The 24,828-nt window shown below is 52.6% G+C and overlaps 2 protein-coding genes across 6 annotated transcripts in view; one reads left to right on the top strand and one right to left on the bottom strand.

The window, feature by feature from the left end:
- The window catches only part of LOC140717721 (REST corepressor 2-like), a 51,696-nt gene extending 40,488 nt beyond the window's left edge, over positions 1 to 11,208 (top strand). For both annotated transcript variants that reach the window (XM_073031404.1, XM_073031403.1), the window contains exons 10-13: positions 4,821 to 4,898; positions 5,093 to 5,150; positions 5,303 to 5,538; positions 8,133 to 11,208. In XM_073031404.1, coding sequence (XP_072887505.1) covers positions 4,821 to 4,898; positions 5,093 to 5,150; positions 5,303 to 5,538; positions 8,133 to 8,429 — 669 coding nt within the window. In that variant the 3' untranslated portion in view covers positions 8,430 to 11,208. The remainder of the gene's footprint in view (positions 1 to 4,820; positions 4,899 to 5,092; positions 5,151 to 5,302; positions 5,539 to 8,132) is intronic.
- A 92-nt stretch (positions 11,209 to 11,300) lies between these two features.
- LOC140717720 (serine/threonine-protein kinase MARK2-like) overlaps positions 11,301 to 24,828 on the bottom strand; it is a 92,775-nt gene continuing 79,247 nt past the window's right edge. For 3 of the 4 annotated variants that reach the window (XM_073031399.1, XM_073031402.1, XM_073031400.1), the window contains 3 exons: positions 19,646 to 19,672; positions 14,348 to 14,392; positions 11,301 to 13,354 (listed from right to left, as the gene is read on the bottom strand). In XM_073031399.1, coding sequence (XP_072887500.1) covers positions 13,012 to 13,354; positions 14,348 to 14,392; positions 19,646 to 19,672 — 415 coding nt within the window. In that variant the 3' untranslated portion in view covers positions 11,301 to 13,011. The remainder of the gene's footprint in view (positions 13,355 to 14,347; positions 14,393 to 19,645; positions 19,673 to 24,828) is intronic. The other variant, XM_073031401.1, reaches the window with a different exon arrangement.

The raw sequence follows: 24,828 nt of genomic DNA, 5'->3' as shown, positions 1-24,828 counted from the left end.
CCAGGCAGCATCCTGGTGAATCTCCTCTGCACCCTCTCTAATCCAGGCAGCATCCTGGTGAATCTCCTCTGCACCCTCTCTAATCCAGGCAGCATCCTGGTGAATCTCCTCTGCACCCTCTCTAATCCAGGCAGCATGCTGGTGAATCTCCTCTGCACCCCTCTCTAATCCAGACAGCATTCTGGTGAATCTCCTCTGCACCCTCTCTAATCCAGGCAGCATCCTGGTGAATCTCCTCTGCACCCTCTCTAATCCAGGCAGCATCCTGGTGAATCTCCTCTGCACCCTCTCTAATCCAGGCAGCATCCTGGTGAATCTCCTCTGCACCCTCTCTAATCCAGGCAGCATCCTGGTGAATCTCCTCTGCACCCTCTCTAATCCAGGCAGCATCCTGGTGAATCTCCTCTGCACCCTCTCTAATCCAGGCAGCATCCTGGTGAATCTCCTCTGCACCCTCTCTAATCCAGGCAGCATCCTGGTGAATCTCCTCTGCACCCTCTCTAATCCAGGCAGCATCCTGGTGAATCTCCTCTGCACCCTCTCTAATCCAGGCAGCATCCTGGTGAATCTCCTCTGCACCCTCTCTAATCCAGGCAGCATCCTGGTGAATCTCCTCTGCACCCTCTCTAACCCAGGCAGCATCCTGGTGAATCTCCTCTGCACCCTCTCTAACCCAGGCAGCATCCTGGTGAATCTCCTCTGCACCCTCTCTAATCCAGGCAGCATCCTGGTGAATCTCCTCTGCACCCTCTCTAATCCAGGCAGCATCCTGGTGAATCTCCTCTGCACCCTCTCTAATCCAGGCAGCGTCCTGGTGAATCTCCTCTCCACCCTCTCTAATCCAGGCAGCATCCTGGTGAATCTCCTCTGCACCCTCTCTAATCCAGGGAGCATCCTGGTGAATCTCCTCTGCACCCTCTCTAATCCAGGCAGCGTCCTGATGAATCTCCTCTGCACCCTCTCTAATCCAGGCAGCATCCTGGTGAATCTCCTCTGCACCTTCTCCAATCCAGACAGCATCCTGGTGAATCTCCTCTGCACCCTCTCTAATCCAGGCAGCATCCTGGTGAATCTCCTCTGCACCCTCTCCAATCCAGGCAGCATCCTGGTGAATCTCCTCTGCACCCTCTCTAATCCAGGCAGCATCCTGGTGAATCTCCTCTGCACCCTCTCCAATCCAGATAGCATCCTGGTGAATCTCCTCTGCACCCTCTCTAATCCAGGCAGCATCCTGGTGAATCTCCTCTGCACCCTCTCTAATCCAGGCAGCATCCTGGTGAATCTCCTCTGCACCCTCTCTAATCCAGACAGCATCCTGGTGAATCTCCTCTGCACCCTCTCTAATCCAGACAGCATCCTGGTGAATCTCCTCTGCACCCTCTCTAATCCAGGCAGCATCCTGGTAAATCTCTGCACCCTCTCTAAAGCTTCCACACCCTTCCTATAATGAGGTGACTGGAACTGAACACAATGCACTGAGGTACAACCAGGCTCTTGAACTCAATCCCACGACTAATGATGACCAACGCACCACTCGCCTTCCTGATCAACTTGCGTGGATGTGGGCCCCAAGATCCCTTTGTTCTTCCACACTGCTAAGAATTCTGCCTGTATTCTGCCTTCAAGTTCGACCTAAAGTGATTCACTTCTCACTTTTGCCGGCTGAACTCCATCTGCTACTTCTCAGCCTAGCTCTGAATCCTGTCAATGCCCCGTTGTCACCTATAACAACCTTCAAAACTATCCACAACTCTGCCGACCTTTGTGTCGTCTGCAGACTTACTAACCCACCCACCCTCCTCACCCTCATCCAAGTTGTTTATAAACATCACAGGTTTCTCAGTAAGGGCAAGGAGGTGAAAGGGGTCTGAGGCGTGGGAGATGGGTGACAGCATGGCTCACAATGTAGATCTTCTCCCTCACCGCTCCAGAGACCTGCGTTCAATCCCAGCCTCCTGCACTAAATAGAGTGGATGTGGGGAGGATGTTTCCATTAGTGCGAGGGTCCACAACCTGAGAGCACGGCCCCAGAATACCTTCCCTTTAGAACAGATGTGAGGAGGAATTTCTTTAGCCAGAGAGTGTAGAATTCATTGCCACAGATGGCTGTAGAGGCCAAATCATTGGGGGTATTTAAAGCAGGCTCTTGATTAGTCGATACAAGAACAGAACATAAGAAACAGGAGTGGGCGTTGGCCATCCGGCCCATCGAGCCTGCTTCGCCATTCAGTAAGATCGTGGCCGATCGGGCCATGGACTCATCTCCATCTACCTGCCTTTTCCCCGTAACCCTTAATTCCCCCACTGTGCAAAGATCTATCCAACCTTGCCTTAAATATATTCACTGAGGCAGCCTCCACTGCAGAGAACTCCACAGATTCACCACTCTCTGGGAAAAGCAGCTGTTCCTCATCTCCATCCTAAACCTCCTCCCTCGAATCTCGAGGCAATGTCCCCCATTTCTAGTCTCACCTACCAGTGGAAACAACTTTCCTGTCTCTCTTATAATTGTATATGTTTCTATAAGATCTCCTCTCATTCTCCTGAACTCCAGAGAGTACAGTCCCAGGCGACTCAATCTCTCCTCATAGGTTAACCCCTTCATCCCTGGAATCACCCTGGTGAACCTCCTCTGCACTGCCTCCAAAGCCAGTATATCCTTCCTCAAGTACGGAGACCAGAACTGCACACAGTACTCCAGATGCGGCCTCACCAGTACCCTGTACAGTTGCAGCATGACCTCCCTGCTCTTGAATTCAATCCCTCCAGCAATGAAGGCCCACATCCCATTTGCCTTCTCGACAGCCTGCTGCACCTGCAGACCAACCAAGTCCTTCTGCACAGCAGCGTTTAAATAATAATCCGATCTTCCATCTTTCCTTCCGAAGTGGATGACCTCACATTTATTCTGTCCCAGGTCCCTTCACTCTGGTTCCCATACCCCTGCCAATTTAGTTTAAACCCATTCCAACAAACCTGCCTGCGAGAATATCGTTCCCTTCGGGTTCAGCTGCAACCCATCCCTTTTGTACAGGTCATACCTCTCCTGGAAGAGATCCCAGTGATCCGAAAACCTGCCGCTCTGTCCCGCACTGCAGCTGCACATTTATCTGCCAAATCATCCCGTTCCTACCCTCACTGGCGCGTGGCAGAGGTAGCGCTCCAGAGATTACTGCCCTGGAGTCCTGCTCAGCTTTCTGCCTGGCTCTCTCAATTCTCTTTTCAGGACCTCATTGCTTTTCCTCCCTGTGTCACAGGTACAAACATGTACCGAGACGTCTGGCTGCTCTCCTCCACCCCCTAAAAAGCTGTGGACGCGATCTGAGAAGTCCCTAACCCTGGTCACCCAGGAGGTAATATGGCATCCGGGTCTCCCGTTGGCATCCACAGAATCACCTGTCTGTTCCTCTGACCACTGAGTCATTGAGTCCCGGTCACTACTGCTTCCTCCTCCCTCTTCCCCTGCTGCACCACGGATCCATCCTCGGTGCCAGTAACCTGGTCTCCGTGGCATTCCCCTGGAGGTCACCCCCTCAACAGTATCCAAAGCGGAATGTTTATTATATGGCCACAGGGGTGCTCTGCGCTGACTGCCCGTTCATGTTTCCATTCCTCCTGACGGTTGTCCAGCTACTCACCCCCTGCAACTTCCCTGTAACTCCGACCGACCGTCTCCTCACTCTCCCGTACCGGCTGAAGGTCACCCGGCTACTCGCCCCCTGCAACTTCCCTGTAACTCCGACCGACCGTCTCCTCACTCTCCCGTACCGGCTGAAGGTCACCCAGCTGCTGCTCCAGATCCCCCGCCCGGTCTTCAGGGGGCTGCAGCTGGATGACCTTCACGCAGATGTAGTTCCCTGGTAGGCTCTGGGTCTCCTAGAGCTCCTACGTCCAGCATGGAGAACATACAGTGGCCATTTAAACTACACTAAGTACCACTGACACAGTAAGAAAGCAGGAACTTACCCAGAGCCAACGTCTCTTCCGAGCCACCACTCACCCTCTACCAGCAATGGTGGCTGTAGAGGGAGCTTCACTCTGTGTCTGACCCCGGGAGTGTGTGATGGGACGGTGTGGAGGGTCTGACCCCGGGAGTGCGTGATGGGACAGTGTGGAGGGAGCTTCACTCTGTGTCTGACCCCGGGAGTGTGTGATGGGACGGTGTGGAGGGAGCTTCATTCTGTGTCTGACCCTGGGAGTGTGTGATGGGATGGTGCGGAGGGAGCTTCGCTCTGTGTCTGACCCCGGGAGTGTGTGATGGGACGGTGTGGAGGGAGATTCACTCTGTTTCTGACCCCGGGAGTGTGTGATGGGACGGTGTAGAGGGAGCTTCACTCTGTGTCTGACCCCGGGAGTGTGTGATGTGTGATGGGACGGTGTGGAGGGAGCTTCACTCTGTGTCTGACCCCGGGAGTGTGTGATGGGACGGTGTGGAGGGAGATTCACTCTGTCTCTGACCCCGGGAGTGTGTGATGGGACGGTGTGGAGGGAGATTCACTCTGTCTCTGACCCCGGGAGTGTGTGATGGGACGGTGTGGAGGGAGATTCACTCTGTCTCTGACCTCGGGAGTGTGTGACGGGACGGTGTGGAGGGTCTGACCCCGGGAGTGTGTGACGGGATGGTGTGGAGGGTCTGACCCCGGGAGTGTGTGACGGGACGGCGTGGAGGGAACTTCAGTGATGGGATGGTTGCCCCTGCCCCGACAGCTGCAGAGTGCAGCTGGTGTTTCTCTGTGGGAGGCTCGGTGGTCTGTGTGCGACCACTTCCTGCAGTGGGTTTGGAGTTCTCAGCAGCGATGTTCTGTTCTTTCACACGGCAGGTGCAGAGCATAAAGCAGATAAACAGCTCACTGAAACACAGTCTGGACGGAGGCATCGACAAGCTGCGGCCGCCGGAGGTAGGGGTGTGGCTGTCACAGCAATGCATCCCGGTACCGAGGGGATGGGGAGGAGGGAGGAATCGATGAGGAGTGTGGACGGTATTGTTTTACTCGGTTTGAACATGCCTTTTCTGAGGACGGTAGGGCGGGTGTGGGTTAGTTGCAAGTCCCTCCCTGTGATTAACACCACTGTCTGCTGTCTGTCTCTGCAGGTGACTCCCAAACTGAACTCTCGATGGACGACAGAGGAACAGCTGCTGGCAGTGCAAGGTACTGTCTCCCTGTCCCCTCCTCCCTCCGTCCATCTCTTGTCCCATTCCCTCCCCTCCTGCCTGGCCCCCCCGGCCCATTCGCTCCCCTCCGCCTGGTCGCCTCTTTCCGGAATTAACGAGGGGACTGATTCCCGAACTGTGTGCCTCCAGGGATCCGTAAGTACGGGCGGAATTTCCAAGCGGTGGCGGACGTGGTCGGTAACAAGACCCTGGCACAGGTGAAGAGTTTCTTCATCAGTTACCGGCGACGTTTCAACCTGGAGGAGATCGTGCAGGAGTGGGAGGCGGAGCAGGGCGGCCCCGGGACCATCTCTCCCCTGGACGAGGGCAGTGGCTCCAACCCCTCGCTGGCCAACAGTGAGGAGGAAGCAGATGAGGAAGCAGAGGTACGTGGGTGGGACCGTGCAGCACAGGGTCTGGTCAGAATTGGACTAAATCCCATCATCCTCTGCATGTGGTCCATATCCCATCAATCCCTGCACAGTCATGTGTCTGTCTCTTAAACACCACCACCCCCACCCCGGGCAGCTCCTTCCACACACCCACCACTCCCTGTGTAAAAACACGACGCGCACATCTCTTTAAAAATTATATTTATTTAAATCCCTGTTGTAAGTTTTCACCATCTCACTTTAAATTCATTTTCTCGGTTCTTGTAATTTATAGAACATAAAACCGTATAGGCCCTTCGGCCCACTCTGTTGTGCTGACCCTTTAACCTACTTCAAGATCAATTTAACCCTTCCCTCTTGCATGGCCGTCCAGTTTTCCTTCATCGTATGCCTATCTAAGAGTTTCTTAACTGCTTTTACTACCTTGTTCCACACACCCACCACTCTGTTTTAAAAAAAACCCTCTGACATCCCCCCCTTATACTTCCCTCTAATCATCTTAAATTTATGCCCTCTTTTTTCATTTGCCTGGGGAGAAGTAGTGGTTCTTCATCCTATCTAGACCTCTTATCCTCCTACACTCTCGTCCTCCTCCTCTCCTACCTATCCTCGTAAGACATGCTGTGTAATCCTGGTGAATCTCCTCTGCACCTAAACTGAGGCGACCAGAGCTGAGCACAGTACACCAAGTGTGGTCTACCCTGCCAAGATATTTTGACTGACTGGTGTATCTCTTGTTGCTTTTGAGCTTCTATCAGATCTCTCCCCCCATCTCAGCCCCTGCCCCTCCGTAGAAAACAACCCAAGTTTGTCTGGGGTTGTCTGGCAGCGTTCTGGTGAACCTCTTCTGCACCCTCCCCAGAGGCTCCACGCCCGTCCTTGTAATGGGGTGACCAAAACAGCACACAATACTCCAAGAGCAGCCTGGCCATTTCCCTTTTCTTTGTCCATTCAACCCACCCCCCGCCCATCCCTTCTCACCGATCTCCCTCCTGGCACTTATCCTTGCAAGCGGATCAAGTGCTACACCTGCCCTTACACTTCCTCCCTCACCACCATTCAGGGCCCCACACGGTCCTCCCACTTCAGGCGACACTTCACCTGTGAGTCGGCTGGTGTGGTGTACTGCGTCCGGTGCTCCCGGTGTGGCCTTTTATATATTGGTGAGACCCGACGCAGACTGGGAGACCGTTTCGCTGAACACCTACACTCTGTCCGCCAGAGAAAGCAGGATCTCCCAGCGGCCACACATTTTAATTCCACGTTCCATTCCCATTCTGATATGTCTATCATTGGCCTCCTCTACTGTCAAGATGAAGCCACACTCAGGTTGGAGGAACAACACTTTATATACCGGCTGGGTAGCCTCTTCTCTAACTTCTGTTAATGCCCCTCCCCTTCTTACCCCATCCCTGATATATTTAGTTTTTTTTTTCTCTCTGCCCATCACTCTGCCTGTTCTCCATCTCCCTCTGGTGCTCCCCTCCCCCTTTCTTTCTCCCTAGGCCTCCCGTCCCATGATCTTTTCCCTTCTCCAGCTCTGTATCCCTTTTGCCAATCACCTTTCCAGCTCTGAGCTTCATCCCACCCCCTCCGGTCTTCTATCATTTCCGATTTCCCCCTCCCCCTCCTACTTTCAAATCTCTTACTATCTTTCCTTTCAGTTAGTCCTGACGAAGGGTCTGGGCCCGAAATGTTGACAGTGCTTCTCCCTATCGATGCTGCCTGGCCTGCTGCGTTCCACCAGCATTTTGTGTGTGTGGCCATTTTTCTGCCGTTTTAACACCACTCCTTGACTCTTGTCCTCAGTGTCCCGTGCAATTAAAGGCCAACCACCCTTATCACCCTGTATGGTTTCGTGGGCAGTGTTGGCCAAAGGGCTTCTACTGTACTGTGTTTGATAGCTGGGCACTCCCGCCACTCGGCCTCCCAAAGCCGCTGCACCTCACACTTGCTGGGATTTCACTCCATCTGTAACTGATATTGTCAGCAGTTTTGGGCCTGGTATCTACCGAAAGGTGTGCTGCCGTTGGAGAGGGACCAGAGGAGGTTCACGTGAATGATCCTGGGAACGAAAGGGCTAGCGTATGAGGACGTTTCGCAGCTCTGGGCCGGTACTCACTGGAATTTAGAAGAATGAAAGAGGGATCTCATTGAAACCTATCGAATGGACTAGATGGAGTGAATGTGGAATGTGTTTCTTCATTCCACAGAGGGCACGTCCACAGAATAGAAGGTCGTCCAATTTAGAACGGAGATGAGGAGGAATTTCCTTTCTTTAGCCAAGAGCGTGGTGAATCTGTGGAATTGAGTGCTTAAGACGGCTGTAGAGGCCAAGTGATTGGGTGTATTTAAGGCGGGGATGAATAGGTTCTTGATCTGTAAGAGAGAAGGCAGGAGAATTTGGTTGCCATGATGTAATGGTGGACCAGACTCGATGTTCGAGTTCTACTCCTGTGTCTTATGGTTTATATTTTTCTGAGTTTGTGCCTGTGGCTGTTGGTGAGTGCAGGTCTTGGGTGGGGGCAGTTTTGGGTAAATTTCAGGGGTGGATCAGTAACCAGTCTCTCCTCTGCTTTCATTTCCAGGTCCAGGCGACTCCAGTTCCTGCTGCACCAGCCCCCGCCCCTGGCCCCTCCCTCTCCCAGCCCCCTCCGCTGCTGCGCCCGTCCCTCCCCGCTGCTCCACCGGCCCTCCACCGGCAGCCCCCGCCCCTCCAACAGGGCCGATTCCTGCCAACCCGACCCGCGCCCAACCAGCCGCCACCCCCCCTCATCCGCCCAGCCGTGCCCCCGCGCCACGGCCCCCGTCCACCAATCAGTCCCCAGCACCTGCCCTCTCTGGTGGGCGTGGGGCTAGAGACACCTCCCTCCTCTGCGCACTGAGTTCCTGCCGTGCAGCGGGGGCTGGGGCTGGGGCTGTGGGATGTGCACCTCCCCCCCACCTCCTGACAGCTGAAAAATGTCGCAGGAGACTGGATCTACGACAGGATCGCCCTGATGCCTTGTGCTGGCTGCGACTTGCCTCTATCTCGGGCACTGTGGGGAGCAAAGGGACCAGGATCCTGGCATCGCACCCACTTCTCCTCTCTCTTCCCTCCCACTCCCCGGATCTGATTGGGACCCTGGCGTTGTCACCAGGATCTCCTGGGACTCCTGTGAATCACAGTCTCAGTGTCCCAGGAGCTCAGGCTTTGTGCATCAGATCTCCCACCAAGACTGAGCATCGATCGAGCCCTGGACTAATTGGCGACTTTGGGCTTCGCACTTTCAGTCTCCCGAGGATCTGGCGTCGTACCTGGTGCTCCAGCTTTTTACCCAGGACACAGACACTCAACCCAGAATCATGCAGGTGGAATTTGAGTTTTAAACGCTACGTTTGTTTCACTAATTTTAAAGCTTTAGATTTAAAAAAAAGTTGGAAATAGTTTTAACTTTTTTAAACATGGTGCTTTCAGAGTGAGGGAATCAGGCCCCTCGTTCTGCAACACTACATTGGGAGCGATCTGCTCCTTTGGCACTGGGTACTTCGAGAGGCAGGGCAGGGGTCAGAGCTGGATGCCCATCACCTCCCCATGTTACCCGGGTGGTGCTCTGTACGTTCACAAACAGCTCCTCTGGGAGTCCCTGGGTGAGAGGGAACAGTAACTCTCTGCCAGCCGAGGACTGTGGGTGTAGTAAGCAGAGGGTTGTAGCCTCTGAACTCACTCAGCCCCTGGGACAGCTGAGCTACGAACCAGAACGGCCAGCGAAGAACTTTTTTAATTGAAGATAATTATACTCTTAACTGGAATATCCTCCAGGAGGTGTCAGGAGCCTGGCATCAATGGGCCGGAGGATTAGTGTGAGTGGTTTATGCATAGTTGAAGCTTAATCATGGGATCCCTGAGCATGGGTGGCCATTTGGCCCATCAAGGCAATGCCAGTTCTCTAAAATGTCACCTGCACTATCCAGTCGGAGCATTGCTGAGTGTCGCTCCTCACTGAAGGGGCTCGTGTCCGAGCTCTCGGCGGGGGAGAGGTGGACGGGGTCTTGCGGGCCTCCATTGGTGAGCTTGTTTCCTGGGAAAATATTCCTCTTGCCCCCACCCCCTGCACTCCTGTCCCGGTGTAAACGGTCTCCATCCCAGTCGTGGGTACTTCAGAAGCGGACACCCTGTGGTGGGGCAGTTTGTGCAGGTATTCAGTCTCCCTCCCATCAGCTTCACCCAGGTACCAGCGGGCAGAGAGGGCAAACAGAAGGCCAGGGGGTCTGAGCTGCACTTTTGCCAGTGCCGAGGTCAGGGAAGAGTTGGGACCCTGGGGAGAGAGGCTTGGTGATTTCCCCCCCTCCAGCCCACGGGCAGTTCTGAGCCCTGTCGCAGGGCAGTGAGGTGGCAGCCCCTCAGATCTTTGGCCCTGGGTGTTGCTCTTCGTCCACCTCAGCCTGTATGTGACAGGGCTCCCAGGATTCCTGAGCCCAGGAGGCAAACGGGAAGCATCTTGTGACAGCCTTCAGTCTGGCTGAGAACCATGGACCGCTCCCCAATGAGAGAGCGACGCCCTTGAGGGGGAGCAGCAAATGGAATTGGCAAGCGATTGTGCGGGGGTTAGTGGAGAACGTTACAGATGCAGCTCCAACTTCTGCATGTCCTACGATTGCTTCATTTCCCAGCAATGAACCGTCGTTTATCGACTTCGGTCACTTTCCCTCCTCGACTAACTCTGATAATCCGGCATGCTCGGAAGTGTGACTGGGTGGGACAGGCAGTAGCCTGTACCCTTGGAAGTCACAAACATGCTTAAATCAACTTTATTATTCTATCACGTGATATTTTTAAAATGAGCCCCCATGAACCCAGTGTATTTGGAGAGTGTGAGGGAAAAAACAGCATTTCTGAATGGTCAGATTTCTGGAATTGTACCACAATGCTACCGATACAATTAACGTGCTGTGCTGCACTGCCTTAGTGGGCAGTCACAGTTTCTGCAGTCCTGGGTGGGGGTGGATTACACGGGTTCGCCTGGTCCCCCTCTACAGTCCCATCACACAAACCTCCCCTGGAGCAATTCTATATCCCCGATGAGTTTCTTGTTTTGACTACTGCATTAATGTTAAACCTTCTGGGCAAACGAGTGGGAATGAACTGTGCGGTGGTGGGGGTGGGGGGTTAGCTGGGAGCCCCGTGCAGTGTTCATTCCCTCGTCTCTCTCTCTCTCAACCTGGATCCCACATCGCTGCCTTCCCCACGGCGGACCAGCAGTGATTGAATCAATCTTTTAATTTAGTGTGGCGGTGTTGATTTCAAGGTGGAATTGGTGTGGTGGGAAGGCTGCAGCTCACAGCGCGGTAGGGTTCGGTGGGCTGCAGATAGGTTCCTGGGCGTGTGGGTGTGTGTGTGTCTGTAGCTGATGCCTAGGCCGCCTCTCCTGCGTGCAGTGAGCCATTGCTTCATTATTAGCTCCCCGTCGGATGTGTTTCCTAGAGTGAGAGTGAGTGTGTGCGTGCAAGCACGTGTGATTTTTTTTTAATGTCAGTTGATGATACTTTAAATTATTCTCGGTGTTTAAAGCGAGTTTTTTTTTAATGAGTGTGTTCCCTCACTCCACTGGTTCAGAGTTTCCTGGGTCTACAATGGAAATTGTGAATTATGGGATTTCAATAAAATATTTTACTAGACACTGACTTGGGCTGTCTGAATTTTTGGGGAAGGTGCGCGGGAGAGAGGCGTACACCAGCCAGGGGTTTGAAACCACAGAGCGTCGCGAGTGGAAAGATTTGTAACAAGTTTAAAGTTTATTTATCACGTGTACATTGAAAAATACAGTGAAATGTGTCAACAACCAGCACAACGTGAGGCAGCCTGCACAGTCCAGCTAAATAAACGATGGTCAATAACACGTGGACAATCAGAGAGCAGAGATCGAACAGCACAGGCCCTTCAGTCCACAGTACTCGGCATCGATCGAACCCATCCCGAAACCTTACGATTACACTAACCATGTGCCTGGCTGCAGCTCTCCTACTGAGGTCGAAGGGCAAGAGGTTATGTTGCAACTTTATAAAACTGGTTAGGCCACATCTGGAGTATTGCATACGGTTCCAGTCGCCCCACTATGGGAAGGATGTGGAGGCTCATCAGGACACTGCCCGGTTTAGAGGGCACCTTCTATCACGAGAGGCTGGACAAACTTGGGTTGTTTTCTCTGGAGTGGTAGAGGCTGGCAGAGGTTTATGAAAGGCAGGACAGAGTAGATAAGGAGTATCTGTTTCTCAGGATTAAAAAGTCTAATGCCAGAGGGTGTGCATTGAAGGTGAGAGGGGGAAATGCCTGGTACGATGGTAGAGGCTTTTAAGAGACATTTGGCTAGGCAGGAGGAATTAGTGTTTTGGGATTTGGCATGACATTGTGGGCTTAACGGCCTGTTCCTCTGCTCTACTCTCCATGTCCCTCATGTTTCGGCCTCTGGCAGGGTGTTCCACGCACTCACCAAAACCAGTTCTGGTGGAGGTGACTGAGTTGGGCTAATGATCTGATTTTGCAGATGTCGGAAACGGTGCAGTGGGAGAGGAATAGAAACCAAACGTGTATGGACACTGGCTCAGGGGAGAACCAGGCAGGGAATCTCCGACGTCGTCAGACAAAGAAAAGTCCCGGAGAGCTCGCTCTATTTATTTTCTGTTTAATTAATTAAAAAATTAACGGACAGGAACAGCAGATTCCAAAGACAGGACACAGCTTCATTAATTCATTTACAATTTTAAAAAAGAAAGGATGCTCTTGGAACTTCCGACGGCAAGAATCGATGACAGGGCTGAGCCCCAGCCCTGCCCCGCGGGACCCAGGAGAAGATTATACACAAAAGAAACGCGGGCGAGGGGGAGAGGTAACGCGTGATTGCAGGTGCGGAAAGAAATGGCCGGCGGGATCAGCTCGGCCATGTAGTGTCGCTGGTCTCAGGGTGGGGCTTCAAAAGACCAGGGTATGTGTACCCTCGAACACTCCTCTCCACAAAACTTGCCCTCTATAGTGAGACGTGGGCAGAAGGGGAGGGAGAAGCCTGGGTCAGTTGCCCTTGCCCCTCCTCCCAGGGAACGGTAAGGTGTCCAGACTCTGTGTTCATGGGTGACACACACATCCCCCTGGGGTGGGGGAGGAGGGCGATGTATATCACTTTAACCCTTCAAGTGCCAGTTCAGGGCTGACGTGACCCCACCCCTGACCCATCTGCTACATTGATTGAGTGTAATGCTCTGCGTGCGACCCCTTCCCCCACCCTTGGGGGGGGTCAAACCGTGGATAATCCCGCGACCAATGAACAGGCCCCAGCATGACAAGTGTGCAAGACATGATCAGGCAGAATTTAAAAAAAAATAATCTAAAAAATAAACTTAGGAACACTAAACGCAGAGAAAAATATGCCGTGACAGAAATCCAGGCCAACAGGAGCGAGTCCGGCTGTTTGCCGCCTCTTCAGGGGAATGTCCTCACAGCTTGAGCTCGTTGGCGATTTTGGATGCAATGTTCTTGAAGGCGATGGAGGTGCCAGAGATGCGCTTGAATCGGACGCCGTTGAGGGAGAGCCGCGGCAGTTTGCACACCTCCATCTCCCACTGCACCAGGTTGTCTTTGGCAGGGTCGCCGTGCATGCAGAACAGCATGTACCGCTCGCGGCCCTCGTGTTCACAGTTATTGGCGTCCAGCACCTTGCCAATCTCTTTCATCATCTCGTTGGGCTCCATCGAGCTCGTCGTCTTCATACTCCAGGTGAAGCGTAGGGACCGCGGCTTCATCTCCTTGTTCTCATCCTTCTCGCTGACTGCGATCGGCCTGTTCGATTAGAGATTACAGTTTCTTTTTATTAAGGTTAGTTTTGTTGGTCACACTGCCATTCAAAAATATTAATTTTTCTGGCAATTTCATCTTCCCTATGTTTACTTGTGTTTTTAAAAAATCATCTCTGTAGACGTACAGAGAATTTTACCATTACTTAAGTATATTTAACTCTGCAGTGGACGGTCCCAAGTCCGGATGTGAAAGAGGGAGGGGGTTGGACACGGGGCTAGCAATCCCATCCTGTAAAACCCAGAGCTACAGAATCTCTGGAGACCTCATCCCTGGGACAGAAAGGACCTTCAAAGTTGGGCAACCTGGAAGACTGGCCCAGGACAGAGGACTCGGGCGAGCAGCTGTTGTCCAGTGGGGTAATGGGCGATGGACCTAAGTAAATCAGTTATATAGCTAAAGGCTTCTCAGCTTCCTGCCGTAGGTGTCACACCTCTTCAACTTGGCTGTAAGGAACAAGTTTATGCCTCAATCTGGACTTCCAAAGAGCCTTCAGATCAAAACATCAACAGCCGGTGGTGGGGAGAGGTCAGTTACTGGTCCACATCAGTGCAGCAGAAACCGGCTGCCCCTCCGCCCACTGTACCCCTACTGATACTCAGATTCCCACCAACTGCCCCAGACTCTACCCTTCACCCATGTGGTGGTGGGGGGGGGGGGGGTGTCTGAGGGCGATCTACAGCACTTGTTTAATCCACTGACCCCACACGTGGTTGGGCCATGGGGAGGGGTGGGGGGCCGGTACACACGGTCACAAGGAGAATGCGAAAACTCCACACACACACACAGCAGTGGGAGGGGAGGGGTGAGAGTTTGAAGGTGAATTCATGGACCATTTAACTAAAGACCTCACTGAGAGAGCCTTCGGCTTCCTGATACCCCGCCCACATCTCCCTGGGCATCCCACACATAGCCGGGGAATCGGGGTTCCGCGGGCACCCTCCCAGGAGGGAGGGCAGGCTGGGGTTGAACGCTTACCTTTGCCCCTCGGCTCGGTCTCTGATCTCTCCCTCATTGGGCGCCCTCGAGAAAAGTAATCAGAGTTGAAGTTTAGAAACGAGGCCGCAGAACTCACACGAGGGCATCTGCACCCACTCCCACCCCAGATGCCCTTCCTTTATGACTCAGCCCCCCCCCCCCCCCCACCTACGGAGGGACACCTTCACCAACAGCTGCTCTGCCCCTGACCACGGGAAACCACAGAGAGTCGTGGGCACGGCTCAGCTCATCACAGAAAGCAGCCTCCCCTCCACGGACTCTGTCTACACTCCTCACTGCATCAGTAAAGCAGCCAGTGCAATCAAATACCCACCCCGGGCATTCTCTCTCCTCCCCGCTCCCATCAGGCAGAAGATACAAAACTCTTGAAGCACATCTCACCAGGCTCACGGACAGCTTCTACCCTGATGTTATCAGACTATTGAATAGTTCCCTAGGTCGATAAGATGGGCTCTTAACCTCACAATTTACCTTGTCCGCCTGCACTGCACTTTCTCTGTAACTCTGACACTTCACTCTGTTACTTTCCCTAGTCATAGAACACTCCAGCACAGAAACAGGCCCTCTGGCCCATCTACTCTGCCTAGTCCCTCCATACCTTGCCATCCACGTACTTATCCAAATCTCCCTTAAATGTTGAAATCAAACCAGCATTTCCGCAGGCAGCTCATTCCTCACAACCCTCTGAGTGGTGAAGTTCCCACATCGGGTCCCCTTAAACATTTCGCCCTTAACCCATGACCTAGCCCCAGTGGGAAATGCCAGCATTTCCCCTATCTATACTCCTCTATCAAATCCACCCTCATTCTCCTACACTGCAGGGAATAAAGTCCTAACCTATTCAACCTTTCCCAAGAACCCAGGTCCTCCAGACCTGGCAACATCCTTGTAAATTTTCTTTATATTCATACAATCTTATTCACATCTTTCCTGTAGGTCGGTGACCATAACTGCTCACAGTCCTCCAATGTCTTACACAGCATCAACATAACATCCCATCTCCTGCACGCAACACTGACTTACGCACCAAAGGCTTTCTTTACGACCCTATCTACCTGTGACTCCACTTTCAATTAATTATGGACCTGCATTCCCAAATCTCTTTGTTCTGGAATTCACTGTGTAAGTCCTACCCTGGCTGGTTCTACCAAAGTGCAACACCTCACAAATGTCTGCATCAAATTCCATCAGCTGTTTTTCCAACAGATCGAGATCTTGCTGTAAGCTCTGACAGTCTTTGTTGCTCAAAATGCTGGAGGAACCCAGCAGGCCAGGCAGCATCTATGGATAAAGGTACAACCCGTCAAAGGGTTTCAGCCCGAAACGTCAACTGTACGTTTTCCCCTGGCCTGCTCGGATTTCCCAGCATCTGCAGATCTTCTCCTTTGTGCCCTTCGTCGCTGTCCACTACACCCCCAATCTCAGTACCATCTGAAAACCTGCTGACCCAGTAACCACATTCTCACCTAGATCGTTGATATAGATGACACCCAGCACCGATCCCTGTGGCACTCCAAAAGCCATGCTGACTGACTGTAATCAGTCCCTGACTATCCAAGTAAGCATATACCCGGTTCCTTAGGATACCTTCCAATAACTTTCCCACTACTGATGTCACTCACCAGCCTATAACTTCCTGTTTTACTCTAAGAACTTATCATAAAAAGAACGTAACCTATCCTCCAATCCTCCAGTACCCCACCTGTTGCTAAGGATGATTTAACTATCTCTGCTAAGGCCCCTCCAATTTCTGCACTTGCCCCCATAGGGTCCAAGGGAACACCTTGTCAGGTCCTGGGAACTGTCCACTCAAGACAACAGACACCTCCTCCTCTGTAACCCATACAGGGTCCATGGCCTCACTTCTACAGACACTGTATCCACTTTCAAAGCAAACACAGATGCAAAAAATTCATTTAAGAACTCCCCTATCTGTTTAGACTTCACATATGGACTACCATTCTGGTTCTCCAGAGGACCAATTTTGTCCCTCGCAATCCTTTTGCTCTTAACATATCTGTAGAATCCCTTAGGATTCTCCTTCACCTTGTCTGCTGGGGCAACCTCACGCCTTCTTTTAACCCTCTTGATTTCTTTCTTCAGTGTTCTCTTACACCTCCTATACTCCATAAGCTTCTAGTTTGTTCCCGCCTGCTTGCACCTCCTATTTCACAACCAGCGTCTCAGTATCTCTTGAAAAACCAAGACTCCCTAAACCTGTTATCTTAATTTTTTATTCTGACTTTGGAAGTGTTCCCACTTTCCAAGGACACCTTTGCCAGGAAACAGCCTGTCCCAGTCCACACCTGCCAGATCCTTTCTGATACCATCAATATTGGTCTTCCTCCAATTCGGAATCTCAACCCACGGACCAGACCTATCTTCTTCAACAATTACCCTGAAACTATTGGCATTATGAGCACTAGATGCAAAATGTTCCCTTTACACAAACTTCAGTCACCTGCTCTCTTTAATTCCCTCACAGCAGATCCAGTATCAGACAATCTCTCGGTGGGACTTCTACGTAATGATGAAAGAAATTTCCCTAAACACATTTGTCAAACTCTATCCCATCTAGTCCTTTTACAGTACGGGAGTCCCAGTCAATATGTGGAAAGTTAAAATCACCTACTATAACAACCTTATGCTTCTTGCAACAGTCTGCGATCTCTCAACAAATTTATTCCTCTAAATCCCTGGGACTGTTGGGTGCTCTACAAGATAGCCCCTTTAACGTGGTCCCACCTGCCCTCAGTGTTCAGACAGACAGTGTGATTTTCTGATTTTTGATGTCTCATCCATCATGTTGGGCTGGTTATTGATCAGGCTGGTCGGACCTGAGAAACATCACGCCACACATTGTGATAATTTCAGTGGCGTGGATTTCAATGGCAGACATTGATTGATCAGGGGACAAGCTTAATGATCACATCAGATGGATGACGGAGTTATTGATTACAGGGCAAGGTACCAATCAGATCAGATTCATTACAGGTCTGCGTTATTGATCGAGAAACCACCGAGGGGGAGAGTGATTGATTGGGGCTGATCACACGTTGTGTTATCGATTGAGGGACTGATTATACGACATTATTAATCATGAACTATTGAGGGGCTGAGTTATTGATAGAAGATCTGATTAATGGTTCTTTTTCTATTGATCAAGGTACTTTCACTAGGACAAATTTTTGAGGATCCGTTGAGATGGCAAGTTATTAATCTAGAAGACTTAGTTGCGTGCATTATCGACCGAGGATATGATCACGAGCGAGTGATCAAATGCCGCATTATTGATCAAGGGGCAATTACTGACCGAGGAGCATTTGAGGGCTGATTTAACAATCAAAGATCTGATTACTGGGTTATTGACCGAGCATCTGTCTGACCACAGGCTGTGTTACTGAAGATTTCAGAGTTGGCTCCTGCCTCCTGGGAGGGAGGGAGGGAGGGAGCTGTGCTCTCAGAGCCATGTCACCGTAACTCTCTGAGCGGCCGCCAGGCCCAGCTTCACCACACCTGGGAGGAGGGGTATAAGCAGGCAGGAACCGCGTACAGTGGGCAGAGCGCGCTGTGCTCCTCCCAGTGACGGGGTTAGAACGACCAGACAGCAAAGGCACGGCATTGCGCGGGAGAAGGGTTAGATCCGCCGGGGGTTAGAGAAGGCATGCAGCTGTGAGAATTCCCCCGACTAGCCCAGACACACACCAGCCACACCTAGTCACCAACATGGGACAGTGACCCAGGGAATGGGGCTCCTTTGACCGATGGCAGAGGGTGGCCACCCTACACCACTGGTGCTGCCTCCGGGGCGGGTGCAAGCTGACGGGGTGGTCAGACACAGGGTTACGTGGGGAAATTATATTTAGTGATACAGTGCAGAACAGGCTCTTCCAGCCCAACAAGCAGCTCGACCCAGCAGCTCCCGATTTAACCCCAACCGAAACACGGGACAGTTTACAATGACCAATTAAACCGGAGTGTCGTTGGACTGTGGGAGGAAACGTGCATGTGGGAAGGGACATACAAACCTTACAGAGCGCGCTAGAATCGAACTCTGAACACCAGCTCCCCAAGCTGTAACAGTGTCGCGCCAACTGCTACGTTACCGTGGCATCCACGGAGAGTTTGGGGTGGGGGGGGGGTGAAGAGACTCCCAAAGCCGCAGAAAACTGTGACCCACCTCCTCGACTCCAACATCCCGGTGTGCAACGGGGTGGGATGTGGGAACTGGGCTGAGTGGTGAATATGAGAACTGTTTGATGGCTCTCAGCAAGTTCTTTAGCAGAATAAGGGACTGAAACCTATTGAATGTTGAAAAGCCTCAACAAAGTAGATGTGGAGAGGATGTTTTCTATAGTGGAGGAGTCTAGGACCAGAGGACACAGACAGAGTGGATGTGGAGAGGATGTTTCCTATAGTGGGGGAGTCTAGGACCAGAGGACACAGATAGAGTGGATGTGGAGAGGATGTTTCCTATAGTGGGGGAGTCTAGGACCAGAGGACACAGCGTCAGAATAGAGGGACGTCCATTTAGAACGGAGATGAGCAGGATGAGGCTGGTAAATTTGTGGAATTCACTGTCAGTCACCTGTGGGGGCCAAGTCATTGGGTATGTTTAAAATGGAGGTTGATGGGATCTTGATTAGTCTGGGTGTTAAGGTTTATGGGGAGAAGGCAGGAGAATGGTGGTGTGAGGGATAGGAGATCAGCCGTGACGGAATGGCGGAGCAGACTCGATGGGCCCAATGGCCCACTTCTGCCAGTGTGAACTCGGTGCTGGGAGATCCTCCCCGGAGGCCATGGCCCTGAGGGCAGGGCTGAAGTGCGTGGAATCTGTTTCGGGTGTCGTGCTGCAGTTCCTCTCGAGGTACGTGGGTCTACCTGGTGCAGCAGAGTGCTGATCCGAGCGGGGAGGTGGGGGTAGGGGCAAATAACCCGAGACTGGACACCGAGGTGAAGTGTGGCCTGGACTCTTAGTGGGGGCAAGTCAGCTCTCCCTCACACACAGACACAGACTCATACACATAAACCCACACACTCACAACACACAGACCGGTATCGCAGGCAAACTTCCCTCCCCTCGTCCCTCCTGATCCTCAGGCAGCACCACCCCCACCTCTCGGATCGGCATGCATCTGCACAAGAAACACCCCCCCCCCCCCGCCCGTTTCACCGCAGTAGGACCGGAGGAGACAGGACAGGGGTGAGGAGGTGAACAGCCAGCGTGTTAGTAACGTATAACCAGTACAGAAACACACAACAACGGTGAGCTCCTACCTTCTCGAAAATCTGAAAGACAGATTTCTACAAACAGAAACAAGAAGAGGCGTGTGAAGGGTGACTGAGACAGAGCAACACGGAGAGCTCTGACACCCCTGCCCACCCCCCGCCCAAACCGCTCCGGGGAGGGAGGTTGTGGAGCCTGCCCTCGGTGATGGTGACGGGTGGAGAGATCCCCTTGTGGGCCACCACGGATTTAGGTGTCTACGGGGGGAATCTGAATCAGATAGCTGGGCAGAGGAGTGGCAAACAGATTTTAAAAGAAAATTTATTTTGACACACAGCGCAGAAGAGGTGCTTTGAGCCGCGCTGCCCGGCCTAACCCTGGCCTAATTGTAATGAGCAACTACCCCAATAACCCGTAAGTCTTTGGACTGTGGGAGGAAACGGGGGCACCCGGAGGAAACCCACACGGTCACGGGGGGGGGGGACGGGACGTAGACAGACTCCTTACAGAGCATGCTGGGTTTGAACTCTGAACTCACACGGCCCCGAGTTTCAATAATGTCACGTCAACTGCTATGTTACCGTGGTGCCCAGTACAGATGAGTGGGAGGTGATGCATTTTGGAAAGTCAAACCAACCGGGGCACTCGGGTGTGCGAGGGGCACAGGGGCACCTAGGTGGACAGGGCAGCGAGTACGGGAGCTGGGACGCTACGTTAGACTTGGTGAGTCACACTTGGGAGATCGGGTACAGTTCTGGTCATCGGTACGCGAAAGTCGTGACTAAACTTGAAAGAGCGCAGAACAGATTCTCGAGGACGAGAGGTTTAAATGAGAGGCCTGGATAGGGTGGATGGTTCCCCAGGGTTCGTTTGTTATGTGCCGTGTTCTATGATAATGCCGATCATGGTCTTCCCATGACTGTGATTGCTCTTGGCAAATTTTCCTTCAGAAGTGGTGTCCCATTGCCTTCTCCTGGGTAGTGTCTTTACAAGACGGGTGACCCCAGCCATTATCGATACTCTTCAGAGATTGTCTGCCTGGCGTCAGTGGTCACTCATACGACCGTCCGCCACCCGGCTTCACTTGACCCTGATCGGAGGGCAGGGAGGTGATTGGGTGGTGGAGGGATTAAGTAGGTGCTACACCTCGCCCAAGGGTGACCTGCGGAGGGAAGGAGTGCCTTACACCTGCTTCGGTAGAGACGATCTCCACCCCAGGGTAGGGGATGGGAAGAGTAGTTTAAGGTGGAGGGAAGCACTCTGCTGCCTCACCTCCCCCAGTGAGAGGGACTGAGGTTGAACGACTGTCCCACAGTTGGCATCACAATCCAGCTCACTCCTCTGCCAGAGTCTGTCGTGCCCCACCCTGCACGTTCGGACAAGACAGCCTGGGTACTGGGGAGTTCAGAGACCCTTAACAACAGCATCAGTTTGCCCTGTCTCATCAACCGAGATTACTACAGCGACACAAAGCGCTGGCAGATCTCAGCATCTAAAACAGTGACGTTCTGGGCCAGGACCCTTCGTCAGGACTGGAGAGGGGGATAAGTAATAAATAAGCTGGGCCGATTGGAGAGGAGGAGAACTGGGGCAGGTGAGGAGAGAAGGGGTAAAAAGGGAGCCAGAATGGGGAATGGTGAGAATGGGTAGGGGGAAATCCTCTCACCTACCCCGTTCCTACTTCATCCCTCCTCTCCCAGCTTCACCTATCTCCTACCAGTTTGTATTCCTTGACCCCCTCCCCCCCCTCCCATGTCTTGCTATTGGGGCTTTGGCCCCTTCTTTTCCAGTCCGGATGAAGGGTCCCGGCCCAAAACGTCGACTGTTTATCCTTCTCCATAGATGCTGCCTGGCCTGCTGAGTTCCTCCAGCGTTTCGTGTGAGTGCGTGTGTCTGTGTGTGTGTGTGTGTGTGTGTGTGTGTCTGTGTCTCTGTCTGTGTCTGTGTGGGTGTGTGTGCGTCTGTGTGTGCGTGTGTGTGTCTCTGTGTGTGTCTGTGTGGGTGTGTGTGTGTCTGTGTCTCTGTCTGTCTGTGTCTGTGTGGGTGTGTGTGCGTCTGTGTGTGCGTGTCTGTGTGTGTGTATGTGTGTGTGTGTGTGTGTCTCTGTGTGTGTCTGTGTGGGTGTGTGTGTGTGTGTGTGTCTGTGTGTGTGTGTGTGTGTCTGTGTGTGGGTGTGTGTGTCTGTGTGTGTCTCTGTGTGTGTCTGTGTGGGTGTGTGTGTCTGTGTGGGTGTGTGTGTCTGTGTGGGTGTGTGTGTCTGTGTGGGTGTGTGTGTGTGTGTGTGTGTGTGTGGGTGTGTGTGTCTGTGTGTGTGTCTCTGTGTGTGTCTGTGTGGGTGTGTGTGTGTGTGTGTGTGTGTGTGTGTGTCTCTCTGTGTGTCTCTGTGTGTGGGTGTGTGTGTCTGTGTGTGTGTATGTGTGTGTGTGTGTGTGTCTCTGTGTGTGTCTGTGTGGGTGTGTGTGTGTGTGTGTGTGTGTGTGTCTCTGTGTGTGTCTGTGTGTGGGTGTTGCTCTGGATTTCCAGCATTTGCAGTATCACATGTTTGAGACCACAGCCGTTCTGGGTTCCTGGGTTCAGGGGGGAGGGAAAGAAGAGCTTGCCCCTCTGGTGTGTAGGGAATCGGGCCCAGCAGAGGAGGGGGACACTGGCATGTCACCTCGCTCATCCGTTTAGACGGACACAATCACAGAGAGGGAGTTCAATCCGGAAAAGGGGGAAGTGATTGATTCAGGAAGCAGAAAACGGGGTCAATGGCAGGATTCTCGGCAGTGTGGAGGAACGGAGGGACCGCAGATCCCTCTAAGTCACTGCACAAGTTGATAGAATGGTTGAGAAGGTGTTTGGTGTGTTGGACTTCATTAATTGAGGGATTGGGTTTGAGAGCCACGAGGTAATGTTGCAGCTCTATAAAACCCTGGTCAGACCCCACTTGGAGTATCGTGTCCCGTTCTGGTTGCCTCACTATAGGAAGGATGGTGAAGCTTCAGAGAGGGTGCAGAGGAGATTCACCAGGATGCTGTCTGGATTAGAGAAGGTGCAGAGGAGATTCACTAGGATGCTGTCTGGATTAGAGAGGGTGCAGAGGAGATTCACCAGGATGCTGTCTGGATTAGAGAAGGTGCAGAGGAGATTTACCAGGATGCTGCCTGGATTAGAGAGGGTGCAGAGGAGATTCACCAGGACGCTGCCTGGATTAGAGAGGGTGCAGAGGAGATTCACCAGGATGCTGCCTGGATTAGAGAGGGTGCAGAGGAGATTCACCAGGATGCTGTCTGGATTAGAGAGGGTGCAGAGGAGATTCACCGGGATGCTGCCTGGATTAGAGAGGGTGCAGAGGAGATTCACCAGGACGCTGCCTGGATTAGAGAGGGTGCAGAGGAGATTCACCAGGATGCTGTCTGGATTAGAGAGGGTGCAGAGGAGATTAACCAGGATGCTGCCTGGATTAGAGAGGGTGCAGAGGAGATTCACCAGGATGCTGCCTGGATTAGAGAGGGTGCAGAGGAGATTCACCAGGATGCTGCCTGGATTAGAGAGGGTGCAGAGGAGATTCACCAGGATGCTGCCTGGATTAGAGAGGGTGCAGAGGAGATTCACCGGGACGCTGCCTGGATTAGAGAGGGTGCAGAGGAGATTCACCAGGATGCTGCCTGGATTAGAGAGGGTGCAGAGGAGATTCACCGGGATGCTGCCTGGATTAGAGAACAGGTCTTGTGAGGGGAGGTTGAGCGAGCTCGGGCTTTTCTCTCTGGAGTGAAGGAGGATGAGAGGTGACTTGATGGAGGTCTACAAGTTGGTAAGAGACACAGATCGAGTGGACAGTCGGAGACTTTTCCCCCGGGTGGAAATGGGTTGTAGGCAGAGTGTAATCGTTAGGTGATTGGAGGAGAGTATGGGGGGGGGGGGGGTGTCAGAGATATGTTTATTTACAGAGTGGTGGTGGAGGCAAATACATCAGGGACATTTAAGAGACTGTTAGATAGAAAGCTGGATTGTAGAAAATTGGAGGGTTATGCGTGAGGGAAGGGTCAGATTGATCTGGAGCGGTTAAAAGGTCGGCACAACATCATGCTGTCAGCTTCTAAGTTCTAAAGCTGAGGTGAGAGGGGCTGGTGGTGGGGGGCAGAATCTCTGGAATTCCCTGCCCCAGGGGGTTATGGAGAATGTATCACTGGGTGGGGGGGTGAGGGCTGAATGGCAGGGGATAGGTTGGAGGAGCCGAGTGGCTCTTCTCCAGTTTTTTCTGGCAAATGTGCACTGGTTCCCAGACCCGCTTACCGGGCCAGGAACGGGGTGGGGGGGAGAGTGGCTGGTGAGACACGAGCAGAGTCATCTGGCTCCTCCCTTTCCTAACGCGTTGGTATTCCCATGTCCCAGCGGACACGGGGGCACAAGCATTCTGAACGATGTTATTAACGTTGCCTTGGGTACTGTACATGATGCATGTTTACTGATCCAGAGGAACGTTGGTTGTACACGTGTGCAGTAAGATGCCAATGGACCTGCACTCGTCAGAGGACGTGCTTTTGGCAAAGGGCACTGTGTGAGGGTGTGGGGCATTATGGTGGGAGGGGAGGGGCAAAGGGAATCAAGAGCATTTTCCCCCGAACCCGGTCAGAAAGATGAGCAATTTACTTCACTGTAAAGTGTGTCAGTGGAATGAAAGGAAAGTCGTCCGATGGGACCCCCACACCCCACCTGCCTTCCAAACGGCACAACACAGACATGACAGAAAGGGGGACACGACTCACAACATGGGAGGTGGGGGGAAGGGAAGCACCCTGAATCGGAAATGAATAAGCCCCCCCATCACCGATCTGCGCTGCCTCGTTCAGCCCACCCTTGACACCAAGATTACGGCACAACTTGCACAAAGCAGGCTCGTTGTACAGGCTCAGAGTCACGCAGAGAGGAACGTGGCCCTTCAGCCCACAGTACATACTGACCCTTTAACCATCCACCTCAGCTCACCCACCAGTTGCCAGGATTCAAATTCTCAAACACACAGTCTCCCACAGGCACACACCCTGGCCCCCTCTCTCTCTCGTGCAGACTCCCTTTCTACCCCCACCCCTCTCGTGCACAGTCACACTCTCTCTCACACACACACACAATCTCTCACAGTCTCTCACACACACTGTCACTCTGCCACACACACACTCACTCTCAGGGATATTTCCAATTTATCTCATTTGGAGCAAATGGGGTTAACTTATGACAAACTCACTGACCC

The sequence above is a fragment of the Hemitrygon akajei genome, chromosome 28, assembly GCF_048418815.1.
Source record: "Hemitrygon akajei chromosome 28, sHemAka1.3, whole genome shotgun sequence".
Classification (NCBI taxonomy): Eukaryota; Metazoa; Chordata; class Chondrichthyes; order Myliobatiformes; family Dasyatidae; genus Hemitrygon; species Hemitrygon akajei.
Note: the sequence above shows the minus strand (reverse complement) of the source record. Positions and strands in the feature narration are given on the sequence as shown.